A 13728-nucleotide genomic window follows, 5' to 3' on the forward strand; every position below is an offset into this window, starting at 1 on the left:
AGATCTAGAAGGATACATCAAAACATTATAATACTGGTTTTCTCTGGAGAGTAAGCTGGTAAGGGGAGCTGTGTTGTGCAAGGGGGACTTAAAAGTTTGGTAAGTATTGTTTGCATCTGTTGTGATAGTGCCTTCAGATATTTTATGTTTTTCAAAAATAAAAATATCGCTTATGCAGCAAATAGATTAATTCAGATTGCGAGCATTACATGTCATCTAAAGTTTGGTATTAAGATTCATTTTATGTATGTGTGTATATGTGTGTGTGTGTGTGTGTACCAAAACCAAACCCATTGCCTTCGAGTCAATTCTGACTCATAGCGACCTTATTAGGACAGAGTAGAACTACCCCATAGGGTTTCCAAGGAGCCGCTGATGGATTCGAACTACTGACCTTTTGGTTAGCAGCCAAGCTTTTAACCACCGTGCCACCAGGGCTCCATGTAACATAAATATACATATCATTAAATATCTGTATCTCTCTATATAGATATATATCAGTGTTCAAGGAAGGATCATTAGGAAGGGTCGTCAGGCAGCTGGACCATTAGTTGCATCAGTTGCTATTGTGATTCTGTATTCCCAGGACTATTATAGCGCATGTTTCTGGGACATTGATATTGAATTGATCAAGTCAGTATGCTGATCCATAATTCTTAAAACTAAGATCCCAAGGGTCTTAAGAGGGGCAGCTTGGAGATGAGAAATGGTTAAAAGTATAAGTTTTGGTTTCAGTGAAACCCAGGTACAAATTCTAGAAATGGCACTTTCTAGTTGGGCAGCTCTGGACAAACCACTTAACTTCCCTAAACTTCAGTTTCTTTATTTCTAAATTGCAGAAAATAGTATCTCATAGGGTTGTAGGAATTAAATAAAAAAATATAAATAAAATGCCTCACGTGCAATAAGTGTTCAGTAATTGGCAGCTATTACTAATAAGAATTGCCTAGAGTAACTTATTACAGTGCAAATCAATTCTGATGATCACAGTTCGTAAGTATCTCTTCTGACTAATCCCGCCATCAGCAGTAGAATGAAGTTACTTTCCATTCTGTGCGTTCCATGTTTCTTCCAGGAAATTTGGAATATATTTGTTTCTTCTAAGAAAATGTACCTGGGGTTAATCAGATTGCATTTAATTTTACATATTTACATTACGTTTAGTAAAATACCCAGCAAATAGTGCACATTAATGTTGATACCAAAACAGTCTATGTCCTTAAGGGTTCCATGCCCATGTTCTGTATCCAAAATTGTTAAAGATGCAGTGTTTTTAAAACAGTGGTTAGCTTTTTGCTGTTAGTTGACAGCATAATCATTGTGACAACTATTTTCCCACCAATGTGTTATTATATAATTATTTTAGATTATAATTTAATGATGTACTGATTTTTTTCTGCCAGGTTTAGTAGTTCCTATTGTAGTAAGAGGAAACCCTGGTGGTGTAGTGGTTAAGTGCTACAGCTGCTAACCAAAAGGTCGGCGGTTCGAATCCACCAGCTGCTCCTTGGAAACTCTACGGGGCAGTTCTACTCTGTCCTATAGGGTCGCTATGAGTGGGAATCAACTCGATGGCAATGGGTTGGTTTTTTATGGTTTATTGTAGTAAGAGTCCAGAAACAAGAAAAGTGTATTAAAGTGTATATTTTTGTTATTAAACATTTTATGTTAGGTGGCTATTCCACAGAAATGCAATCCTAACTCAATTATTAGAAAACAGATAAAATAGGAAATGAAAGATCTCTGCTTCAATGAGATTGGCCAGATTATTATTATTTCACCATAATGGCAACATCTGCCAGGGAAATTAAAACAAAATTTCCTCCCTAAGGAGATTCTGCCTGCTCTAGCTAAAGCTGTGTATATACAGGGAATGCCAGGAAATTCTGACATATTCTTGGAGCAAACACTTCAAAAAATATCTTGTGTTTTTTCTGTTTTAGCAACTGCACTGTGTGGTGGTTGGAAGTGAAAATGCCAAGCGGTATTTTGAAGCAGTTCAAGGATCAAAAGAGCACCAGGGAGAGCTTTTCGGGATCCATAATCTCTTCAAACTAAGGTCCCAAGGGTCCTGCCTTACGAGGGACATTCTGGAGGTGTGAAATTATTCTTTGACCTTTTTGATAATATTTTCAACGTGATTTTCTCCCTAAGGATCTTTAAAATACAATTGCTGGTGCCTTTTCAGTGAAATTTTTGGTTTTCTGTGTGAAAAAATGCCGTATGTTTAGAATGCCTACTTTTAGAGAAATAGGAAATGAATTATTGTACTACTAAACTAAGATTTTCCCATGCACAGTTACAAATTCAGGCAGTCCCCAGATTACAAACGAGTTCCGTTCCTAAGTCTGTCTTTAAGACAAATTTGTATGTAAGTTGAAGTTGTTTATGGTTCATATCTAACATCAGTTAGTCAAATGTTTGTCTTAATATGTAGTATATAGTGTACCTTTCTATGCGTAAAAAACATTAAAGAAACACTTCCAGATACACTGAAACATCTTTAATGTCATAATAGAGTAATAATAACATTTTGATGTGCGTTGCAAAGTAGCTCCCATTTGTTATTACAAACCGTTATAATATAATAGGTTTGTGGGGGCTGGTTCGCAGCTACAGGTTGTACGGGTTGTACATAAGGCAGACGTCCGTGACCTGGGGACTGCCCGCGATGCACATGCACAATACAGACACATACACTAGATAGTGTGCACTCCGGGGCCATTTTTAGACTGGCAGAGAGACATTATTTTGAAAACAGCTGTTGAAGTCAGGAACTAAAAAAAGAGACTTTCCTAAATAAACAAAAATATACAATGTGTTTTGATTAAAAGTTACCAAGTACTACCTGAGATGCACCCTCATGTCTCATGGAGATTTTTGTTTTCTGTTCCCAATAAAAATTCCACACCAGTATTTCAGACTCTCCCAGTTGTGTTCATCTTCAGCATACAAATGTTTCTTATTCTTCAAACAGAACAGTTATAATCCTTTTAAAAAAAAAATCTTTAAATTCTTTAATGTTCCTGAATACTAAGGATATTAATCTTATTTTATAGTTGACATTGATATGGCTATCATAAAATCCTGGAGTATCTTGTCCAATGCCTGCATCATATAAATGAGGAAACTGAGGCACAGAGAACTTAAGGATGTCCCCCTTGACTTCCAGGACTTTGTAGTAAAACTTTAAGGTACTTCATTTATTCAGTAAGCACCATAAAGACAGTTCTAGGAATACCTGTTCCCTTGAGTAACTTACACCATCTTGGTGAAAGGTGGAAAAGGATGTTTATATAATAAGTAACTGTAGTAAGCATATGCTAAGCAAGATCAGCAGTAGTCAAAGCGATTACTGATTGCTGGGAAGAGGAAGGTATATATTTTTATATTCTATAAATATTAAAGTTATTATACAGTGGCTGATGTATACTGCTGAAGTTTTCTGTCTTTCTCATTTTTAAATATGCTGTTTCTTTCATGGACATGAGCTTTCCCATTTCTCTTTTTGTAACAATAGCCTTATTTGTCGTCCAGGCCCGGCTCAAACCCTACCTCCACCTCAGAATGGTACCTAACATGCCAGCCTATTTTCATGTTTCTAATTTGAAGTCGTTGTTTACAAAAAAGAAAAAAATAGATTTTTTTTTTATTTATCCTCTTTCCTGCCTATATCAAACAGTTGAATAATTCTCTATTTTATCAGGATAGCTGCCTAATCCTTTGTTAAACAATTGTTATGTAAGACATGTCAGGATTACCAATTATTAAGTGGAAAGTTCTCTTGTTCACTAGTTGTCCTAAGTATATCTTGTTTCTCCTCAATGAATGTTTATTAAGGCTGGGACCATCCATGTCTTGCATTTTATTTGCATTTTTCTAGGCACATCATGTTGTTATTGTTAGTTGCCATCCAGTCGATTCCGACTCATGATGACCCCGTGTGTGCAGAGTAGAATTGCTTGTTCAAAGGGTTTTCAAGGCTGTGACCTGAAGAGAAGCAAATCGCCAGGCCTGTCTTCTGAGGCACCCCTGGGTGGGTTCAAGCCACCAACTTTTCAGTTAGTAGTCAAGTGCTTAACCATTTGTGCCACCCAGGGCTCCTCCGCTACACCTAAGGGTTCAATAAACATTTTTGAATAAATGACTGTGTGAACAATAACAACAAACTAAATAAAATTTAAAAAATATGTACATACATACATATATATACGTATGTATATATACATATATATATATGCTAGAAGATCAAGTTCCCAATACTCAACATTATCTGTGGTGTCTCAAGTGTTGCTAGTATGCCTTACTGTAATTATTATATACCAAAAACCAAACCAAACCCGTTGCTGTCGAGTCGATTCCGACTCATAGCGACCCTACAGGACAGAATATAACTGCCCTGTTTGGTTTCCAAGGAGCAGCTAGTGGATTCGAACTGCCAGCTTTTTGGTTAGCAGCCAAGCTGTTAACCACCGCGCCACCAGGGCTCCATAATTATTATGTACGCATGGTTATTATAGATATCAATCCAAACCAAACTTACTGCTGTCAAGTCGATTCCAACTTACAGTGACCCCATAGGGTTTCCAAGGCTGTATATCTCCATGGAAGCACACTGCCACATCTTTCTCCCTTGGAGCCGCTGGTGGTTTCGATCTGCCGACGTTTCAGTTTGCAGTCAATTGCTTTTAACCACTGCACCACCACCAGGGCTCCTTTGGATATCAATACTGGGTAGATACATAACATACTTCTTTCATTCCTCCTCCCCTGGTAGTACTTTTAATGGAGTTGGCTGAAACGTATTATTAGTTTTCAGCATCTGAAAGAGTAAGCTTTAAGACAAGAATTAAGAGTGTTCTAAAATGTTATATAAACTGTATATAAATTCCTTAATTACCAAATTGAAAAATAACATTAAGAGAGCTAAAGCAAGCGACACCCAGTTTTTCCTTCTTAACTCTTAGCACGCCATTGCTGCTGTTGTTTATCTTATTGTTTTTGCTGCATATTTGGCACAGTCATTTGCATTCTTTGTTGCTGACGTTGTAGAGAGAAGGCCAAGTGGAAGCAGGGATCATGACAGCCACAACGTGGTGGAGAGAGGGTCCTCCAGCTCACAAGCAAGAAATGGCAAGTAATTTTTTAATCTGTTGCCCTGAACTCTAGAAAACATGTACTGTGACAATTTTCTTTTCTTTTTTCCTTTGTTTTTCTACATGTAAAGTCGTATCTTTTTTTTTTTAAGTCAAGAAAACAAAGTCAAAGGACTGTCAGTAAAATTAACAATTTAGGCTCATTTAACGTTCAACAAGCATTTATATCTAAAGTGGAATATTAACTATACCAAACTATAAATCCAAAATTAGATTCACTATATATTGGTGATGGGCCCAATTCAAATAAATAATTTTTAATCAGCCTGCAAATTAAATGAAAAATAACAGTCAGTGAGTGTTTAAATGATTAAATCCAAACATCAAAATCATTCTTTGACCCAAGCAGGTATTTTATTTGGTTTGAGTCCTTGCTCTTGTGATCTTTTTAGTAGTTTACCTCATGTACCACGAAATCTACAATGCCATCATGAGGCCTTTTTAAAGGTAAAGAATATGTGTAGAAGGTTTTATTGCTGCTCTTTTTTTCTTATTTGTTTTTGTTTTTAGAGACTTAACTATAAATTCATACTAGTCCAGTGGTTTGGAATTTGGGATGAACATTTCTCTAAATTTACAGAAATACGTGAATGTCAAATGCAGACAGAAATATTACTGATATAATACTTTTCCAGAGTCTTTTACTAATTATGTTTTTAGCCTCAGTTTTAGAAAACTGAAGGATGTATTTAACTCTGGTCAATGTGAAAAAATTAAATATTAGATTTATTCTGGCAAATTTTGCTTTATAATTTATTCAATATTTTCCTGTTTCTTTGTGATCAGGATCCTATTGGGTCTTATTGTTATATTTAGTCAATTAGAAGTATTTTCTGTTATGAATCTTTTACTTGTTAATTCCTGAAAATTTGTTTTGTTCTTCAAGCATGATTGGAAGCATCTACTAGACTATAGTAAACCCCAGTCATTCTTAAGCAATAAGTTGTGTGCTTCTCATTTTTGAGGCCAGGATCCTTGGCCCCCACGTCGTAGAGGCTAACGACTCTGCTCTGTGTTTTCCTTATAAATAATTTGATCACATAGTGCTGTAGTTTAAACTTTTATTTATTTTGGGAGGTTATTCAACTTGAAAAGAGAAAGGACTACCAGACTGTAATATTAAATTCTTAGTGATTGTTTATTGAATGTTGTACTGTTAGAAAACACCAAGTTATATACTTGTACATAAATTATCTGCCTGAAGTTAATTCCTTTCCAGTGTGATAGATTTGATATCCTTATCTAATGTTTCTTCCATTGTTTCTTGTGTAGCCTAGGGAGCCTGACTGTCAAGAATACAGAGGTCCAGAACAACCTGCAGAACCACTGACAGAAGAAGCCTGTGATCTCTGCAGTGATTTTAGTGATGAGGAATCAGTGGGAAACTCAAGAATAAAGACTGCTAAGAGCAAAGCATCTCATTCAAGTAAAGCTTCAGGTGTTCCAGGACAGCTCACCTTACTCCAGTGTGGCTTTTCTAAATTGTTTGAGACAAATTATAAAGCAGTTGAGGATAGTAATGAAGATGATGCCTCTGATGGTGAAAGTTCTGATGAGCAGCCCACATGCCATTTCACAGAAGCCGTAGATGATAGGATAGTTGGCTGTCAGAAAAGTCAGAACTCTCGTGGTCCTTTAGAACATCAGAAAAAAGCTGGCATCATAAATCCAAATGAAAAATTTATTTTTGATAAAAGTGAGAAGACTTTAAAACAAAATATTTCTTCTGAGTCTTCTGGTGAAAAAAAATTTAAAAATCCAATTGAACACCAGAATGTCACAGAATCAGAAGACAGTGATGTCATCTTTCCCACACAATATGCAACTCAGAGATTCCCTAAGTGTAGTATAAGGTTTAAGCCACCATTGGATGGATCCGAAGATTCTGAAACAGATAACGCTGTAAAACTAAAGAATGATGATGATACAAAAACCGATGTCAGGGGAAACGGACCAATTTCAAAAAAATTAAATCCTGAAAGCATTACTCTGAAATCCGTCATGAAGAGGAAAGGCACTAGTGATATTAGTGATGAATCTGATGACATTGAAATAACGTCCAGGTCAAGAGTAAGAAAGCAAAGAGCTACTAGTTCTTTGAGGCTTAAGAAAGAAAAGGAAAGCAAAAGCAAACTTTACAGTTTTCCTCAAACAACAAAGAAAACAAACCAAGTGTACACAACAGGCAAGGGTTGTAACTCTCTGGCTATCGATGAGTTTTCATCCTCAGATGATGATTTATCCGTCAGCCACATCAGTTCCTCCAGACAGAGCCGTAGACCAAAAATTACAAAAGATACAATCAGTTTCTCCTCAAAATTGCCTAACCGCAATAAGAAAAATACCACTTTCATATCAAGAAAACAAATGAAATTTTCAAATGAGAGGATTGTGAGTCAAGAGCAGATACATGAATCAGTGGATAAATTTTTAGGTAACTATGATACATCCTGAAAACTTTTCTTTAAATGTTGGAAACCCTGGTGGCGTAGTGGTTACGTCATATAGCTGCTAACCAAAAAGGTTGGCAGTTTGAATCCACCAAGTGCTCCTTGGAAACTCTATGGGGCAATTCTGCTGTGTCCTATAGGGTCGTCATGAGTCGGAATCGACTTGACGGCAGTGGGTTTGGTGGTCTGGTTTTATGGATACATCCTGAAAACTTTTCTTTAAATGTTTGTTTTCTGTAATCAAATAGTTCTGTAAAAGATTCTTGAATTATCTTGTAAAATAGCTGTAAAATCAGGATGCTACATTGAGACACAAAGGAGAAAAACGGAGCAGGATAAAAGGAAGGACCACCTAGGTCAAGACAGAGAACTTTGCCAACTCCCCCAGAATCCCCTCTATATGCCCTGTCCAAATCACAGTCTGTCTTCCCCTATGAATACTAATTATTCTGACTTTCATAGCGATGACTTCTTTAATTTTTTTATGGTTTTATGACACTCATATGCATCCCTAGACATTACAGTTTAGTCTCACCCATTTAAAAAAATTTTATGTAGTCTCTTTTAATCTGTAGGATTCCTCCTCCATCCCTGTCATTTCTTAACAATTTATCTGTTGAAGAACCTGGCCATCTATAGTGTTTTCCTCAATCTGGTTTTGCTGATTATATACTCCTGGTGCAGTTAGGAATGTTTCTCTGTGCTCTGTATTTCCTGCAAATGGACAATTGCCTCTAGAGACTGGATCAGACTCTAGAGATTAGATAAAGATGATCCCTTTGGCAAGACAAATGTTACTGTTTGGCAAAACTATAGAGGCACAAAATGTTTACTGGTCTCTCATGATCTTAGCAGCCATCAGTGCTTAATGCCTGTATCTATTCATTCACAGTAGCAAAGTGGTGATATTTTATACTTTTCCCATTTGTTTTTCATTTATTAGTTAGACTGTTTTATAAGAGATACCTCCCCTCATCTACTACCCATACCTGGTGATACAGTTCATATAGGAAAGGCAGAAAAAATGTTTTAATTCCTTTCTTTAGTTACCAATTTTTAGTATAATAAATTGGTTTCCTATTATCCTTCAAGGATGGCCCGTTTTGTTTTTAATATTATTATGAATTAATTCATTTAAACATATTTCATTGGTTTTAGTAAGTAACAGTTAATGTTATTGAAGTTCATTTGTCCCATCTTTGGCCAAGTGGGAACCTTTTGACATGAGCCTTTTGGCTCCTAAGACCTTTTGACTTGACACTAGTCATCTTTGAAAGCTTCTTTGCTGTCTGGTATAGCATGTTGCTCCAGGATCATCTCATACATTTTCCATCCCAGACCTAGAATTAGTCATTTCCCAAGTAGTCCTGGTTTCATTTAGTGAGAAATTGTATTTCAAGGCCACAGTCTGGTGTTAGGAATGATCATTGCTACTGGCTTGATCATTATTTTGGGGCCTTTCAGTGGACAGATTATACATATACACATACACATATATTTATGTATACACATATAGACTATTTTTCTGCAAATAATGTGCCCTTTCTATGCTTCTTTGCCAGTCACACCCTCCCCCACGAGGTATTTTCATAAGCGCTGCTATGCCAATTTTTTTTTACATGTTATTGTAAAAGAAAAGATTTAGCATAGCACGTTTACAAAAACATGTCGTGGGAGGAAGGAGCAGCTAGCAAACAAACATAGAAGGTGCATGTTATTTGTGTAAAAATATGGTATACTTATGTGTATATATGTATTTTTATATATGGTGATAAAACACCTCATGGGTTTATATTTATACTTCAAATCTGATACTGTAGAGCTTGTACTTTACTTAAACTTGTATTACATTTATATCCTGTTTCTTCCATAGTGACAGTCCTGGTTCTCAAGCATATAGGTAATGATTGAATTAGGCTGTTGTTAGATGGTGTCGGGTCGATTATGACTCATAGTGACCCCATGTAACAAAGTAGAACTGCCTCATAGAGTTTTCTAGGCTGTAATCTTCATGGAAGCAGATCACCAGGTCATTCTCCCTCGGAGCTGCTGGTTGTGGTCAAATGGCTAACCTTTCAGTAGCAGCCACACACTAAACCGTTTGTGCCACCAGAGCTCCTTGATTGACTTATGATGTGCCGTAATTACTCATTTGTTTTATCCCATATTACACAACAGTCAAAGAATAAAAATACCAATACTACCACAATATGATTATTGGAAACATTAAAACTTTTTTTTGGCATATGTTCTTCCCAGTTTTAAAATAGATGTACTGTGTGTACGTGGTCAGAGCACAGAGACATTGCACAATGTACTCTTCCCTCTTAGCCTTCATTTATTCCTGGTTGTAGAGGTAACTGTATTTAATGCTAGTCAGTGCCTCTCCAGTCATTTTGAGTGTAGCTATTTTCTAGCAGATTTCTCAGGAAGGCACATGGGAATAATATGCCCTCAGTTTCTTGTTGATAACAGTTTGTGCCCTTTATACTTGGAAGTTATTATTTGCTGGATATAAAATTCTTGGCGCACACTTTCTTTTCTCAAGTTTTTTAAATATTGTATATAGCTTCACTTTCTTCTAGCATAAAGTATTGTATCACATGTTCTTTTTTATTTTTATCCCTAGATTTTCTAAGGATTATTTTATTATAGTCCAGTAATTTTACTAGAGTGTATTTTGGTGTTGGTTATTCTGGGTACATTTTCTCATATATACAGTGTAGTTTTAACTCAATTTTTATTTCAAGAAAGGTTTCTTATATTAGTGTTTTTAGCTATTTGTTTTGTTCCTGGCTTTGACTTTCTTCATTAGAGACTCCTAGTATTCAAATGTTCAATCTTTGTTTATCTTTAGTATTTGTCAGATTCTGTCAAAGTTTTTTTTATCTCTTCATTTCTTTTTGCCTTTTAATATTTTCCTTTTGTTTCTTTTAAGCCATTATGTGTTGTGTTTTTTTCCTCTTATGTTCTTTCTCGCTCAGTCTTCTTTTCTGAGATAATTTCTTTATTTCTGTTTTTCTTGAGTTCTGTCGCTCATTCCTGAGTTTTCTAATTCTGATTTATATTGTTCTTTCATGTCTTTTATCATTTTCTTAGTCTTTTACCTCATCTGGAATAAGTTACAGTTTTAATGTGTTTTGTGGGCACATCTTTCTGGCATGTTTTTATTTTAGAGATATTATTCTGCTCCTTATTCTCTCTTTTTTTTTAATAATGACTTTTATGAGATTTGACCCTGATAACTTTTCTGTTGCTCATCTTTATCTAACCTTAATTTTCCTGAATTTTTAAAATGAGGCAGCGTTTAGGAAATCTTTTCTAACTTCATTGAGATCCGTATTGGTTATTTTTGTAGTGTTCACAAATATGCTGGCTTGCTTTCTGGGATTTCCTGGCTTTGTTTCTCTCCACTGCTTTGCTTTAGCCTTCTCTTTTCTTCACCCTTGTTCCTGTTCCTGCTCATTTTGATTCCCTTCCAGCAGTTTCTCCTCAATGTGGGTCCCTGACCTGGGGAGGAGTACTGGTGGGTCAGTTTGGAGAAATCCTACAGGTTAGCTTGCTGCAGACCCTTCAGACCTTTTTACCATGAGCCCCCTGCACTTACTCAGCACTGGAGTTTCAGCTGCTGATCTCAAATTGGCCTGTTGTGCTTGCCAATGAAGACCTCTTGGCTATTTTGGGCTCTCCTCATAATTCCACCCCATTGCTTCCTTCTTCCTGTACAGACCCTGATGCCATGTAGATTTTGTGGCTGTTGGTGGATTGTCCCCCTGCACCTGCTTGTATTTTGGAGCTCATGGGGGTATCTTGTCTGTCATCCAATTTTCTGGTAAATATCTATCGGCTTTTAGTTTTGCTGTCTAGTTAGTGTCTATTTTTATGTGGAGATTCAGAGAGATTTGCAAAAACTTCTTCCCCTACCACCACCATCTGCCCAGAGTCTAGCCTAATGATTTTAGGAGTTAGCATTGCTTTAAAAAGTATTTGACTTATTCCCAAAAACTACATCAAAGAAGCTGATACATGAGCAAGGATATTTTTCTGTATAAACCTTAATCTTTGTGTTTGACTTATTTACAACTCATTCTTTCTTTTGAGGTTATTAGTAGTCTCATGTAAAAGTTCATTATGAGAAATATATGTTTTTAATACTGTTGTAACTAAGTACTGCACTATCCTTTGGTTTGTGTGCTGCAATTAAATTTTAAGCTTGAGGAATTATTGCATAAATTACCTTTAAATTAGCAACTAGGTATTTTTTTTACTGTGTGCAAAGGTGTCAATAGTTAGCGTGGAACTAATGCTGTTTTGAATAATATGTGAAATGATCATCAAAGGTAAGAAAAATCTGAGTAAACTTTCTACTGGAAGAATCCTTTTTAAGATTTTGCTTGGTGTTTTGAAATGTAAGGATAATATTATCCTAGTTACTCCTTTAGTCATGTTATTTAACACTGGCTTGTTTTTTGCATGATTGACAGTTTCTGGTTGAGAGAAGTTCGAGACTGAAACAGCGTAAGTGTTGAAAGTCATTATTGAGGTTCTGTGCCAGAGCTGTTTGAGGGAGCTTTTATAGACCTCAGTCCTAGCTTTCTCTTTTATGACCACCATTTAAAAATAAATTACAGGTGCCTAGAAGCAAAGCAGTAAAAAGAATAGCAATTCTTAAACCCCTTTCAGATAAAAGCCGTGAGTTATTTTTTTTCATTTCCTAAAAAGCTCTTAACTTGACATTCTCTGGACATATGTACAAAAAAGACAAAACACAAACAGTAAGCTGAACAAAGCCATCCAAATGAAACTCCCTGGTCGTAAACCCAATGCTCCCATTCCCCACTGTAGTCATGTACATATTTAAAATAATGGATGAGGCTAGTACTGGTCCTTCATTAGGAAACATTTTTTCTAAATCAACAGAAAAAACAAATTCCTACAGCAGACCTTCCATCAGGACTTTTCTCCTGGCCAAAACCCCCATCTCAGGTTTAAATCTAAAACGGTTACCTGCTCTCAGCAGTTCTCATGTAGAGGAGAGAGGGAAAGGTTTTCAAGGTAGCCTAAACCAACATATTTGAACTCTTCTTCTTTTCAACTTTTATAAAGCGAATATTGTGATGTTAACCTACAAACTGAATACTTTTCTTGAGGATTAAAAATAAAGCAAACATAACTTGTTTTTAGTGTACTGCTGGTAAGTTGAAGTATACATGGAGATGTATTGCTTTGTAATGATACATCACTTAGTAATGAATGTCCGATTACCTCCTAGATGGTGTCCAGGAAGTGGCTTACGTCCACTCAAACCAGAATGTCATTGGATCAAGCAAAGCTGAAAATCACATGAGCCGATGGGCTGCACGTGATGTATTTGAATTGAAGCAGTTTTCCCAGCTTCCTGCTAACGTAGCCATTTGCAGTTCTAAGGTAAGAAGAATATAAGGTAATATCTTTCATTTTTTATCCAATTTTTCACAGAAGTTACTCAACAGGTCATTCTCTAAATACTCCCATAAAAGTAGCTACTGAACTATCAGTGACAGACAATTCAGTATAAAAAACAAAGTACCCTTTGGAGAACTGCAGTCACTGAAGATAATGTTTTAGATTAAAAGATAAATCTGTATCTAAAGGTCTAATAATGTTGAGTTGCTTACTAGTTTCCCTGAATAAAACTTTGCCTACATCCCCAAAATGAAGAAGAACCTGAGGGAGTCACGCAGTTAAATCAGAACTAAAACTACTTCTGCTCATATGAAAAAGGAAAGTATGATTAGATTTCCACAAAAATTTTCATCTAAAATGGAGACACATACACACTAAACTACATTCATGTAGACTTTATATTTTAGGCATAAGGATTTTTATTATGTTCAAAATAATAACTACTGGGGGACTTCTGGCAAAATGGGGCCCTAGGCAGAAGCATTACGCCGTCCCACCACAGCAAAGATCCGAAAAACTAAGCCGAACAGAGAAAACAACAATCCTGAAACCCTAAAACATCAAATGAAGAGATGAAGAACTCAGCCAAGCACCAAGTGGAGTGAGAAAACTGAGAGAACGGAGAGCGAGGAGAGATTCATGCAGAGGTCCCCTACCAGCTAACACAGTGCGGATCC

The 13728-nt window shown here is 36.2% G+C and overlaps 1 protein-coding gene across 11 annotated transcripts in view; it reads left to right on the top strand.

Annotated features, from left to right (window-relative positions):
• Positions 1–13728, top strand: part of ERCC6L2 (ERCC excision repair 6 like 2) — a 194914-nt gene that overhangs the window by 119141 nt on the left and 62045 nt on the right. For 10 of the 11 annotated variants that reach the window (XM_023735820.1, XM_023735821.1, XM_023735824.1 and 7 more), the window contains 4 exons: positions 1944–2096; positions 5053–5133; positions 6429–7590; positions 12879–13033. In XM_023735820.1, coding sequence (XP_023591588.1) covers positions 1944–2096; positions 5053–5133; positions 6429–7590; positions 12879–13033 — 1551 coding nt within the window. Of the gene's footprint in view, positions 1–1943; positions 2097–5052; positions 5134–6428; positions 7591–12878; positions 13034–13525; positions 13644–13728 lie in introns of those variants that run through there. The other variant, XM_023735827.1, reaches the window with a different exon arrangement.

This window comes from Trichechus manatus, unplaced genomic scaffold (assembly GCF_000243295.1).
Source record: "Trichechus manatus latirostris isolate Lorelei unplaced genomic scaffold, TriManLat1.0 scaffold00082, whole genome shotgun sequence".
Lineage (NCBI taxonomy): Eukaryota > Metazoa > Chordata > Mammalia > Sirenia > Trichechidae > Trichechus > Trichechus manatus.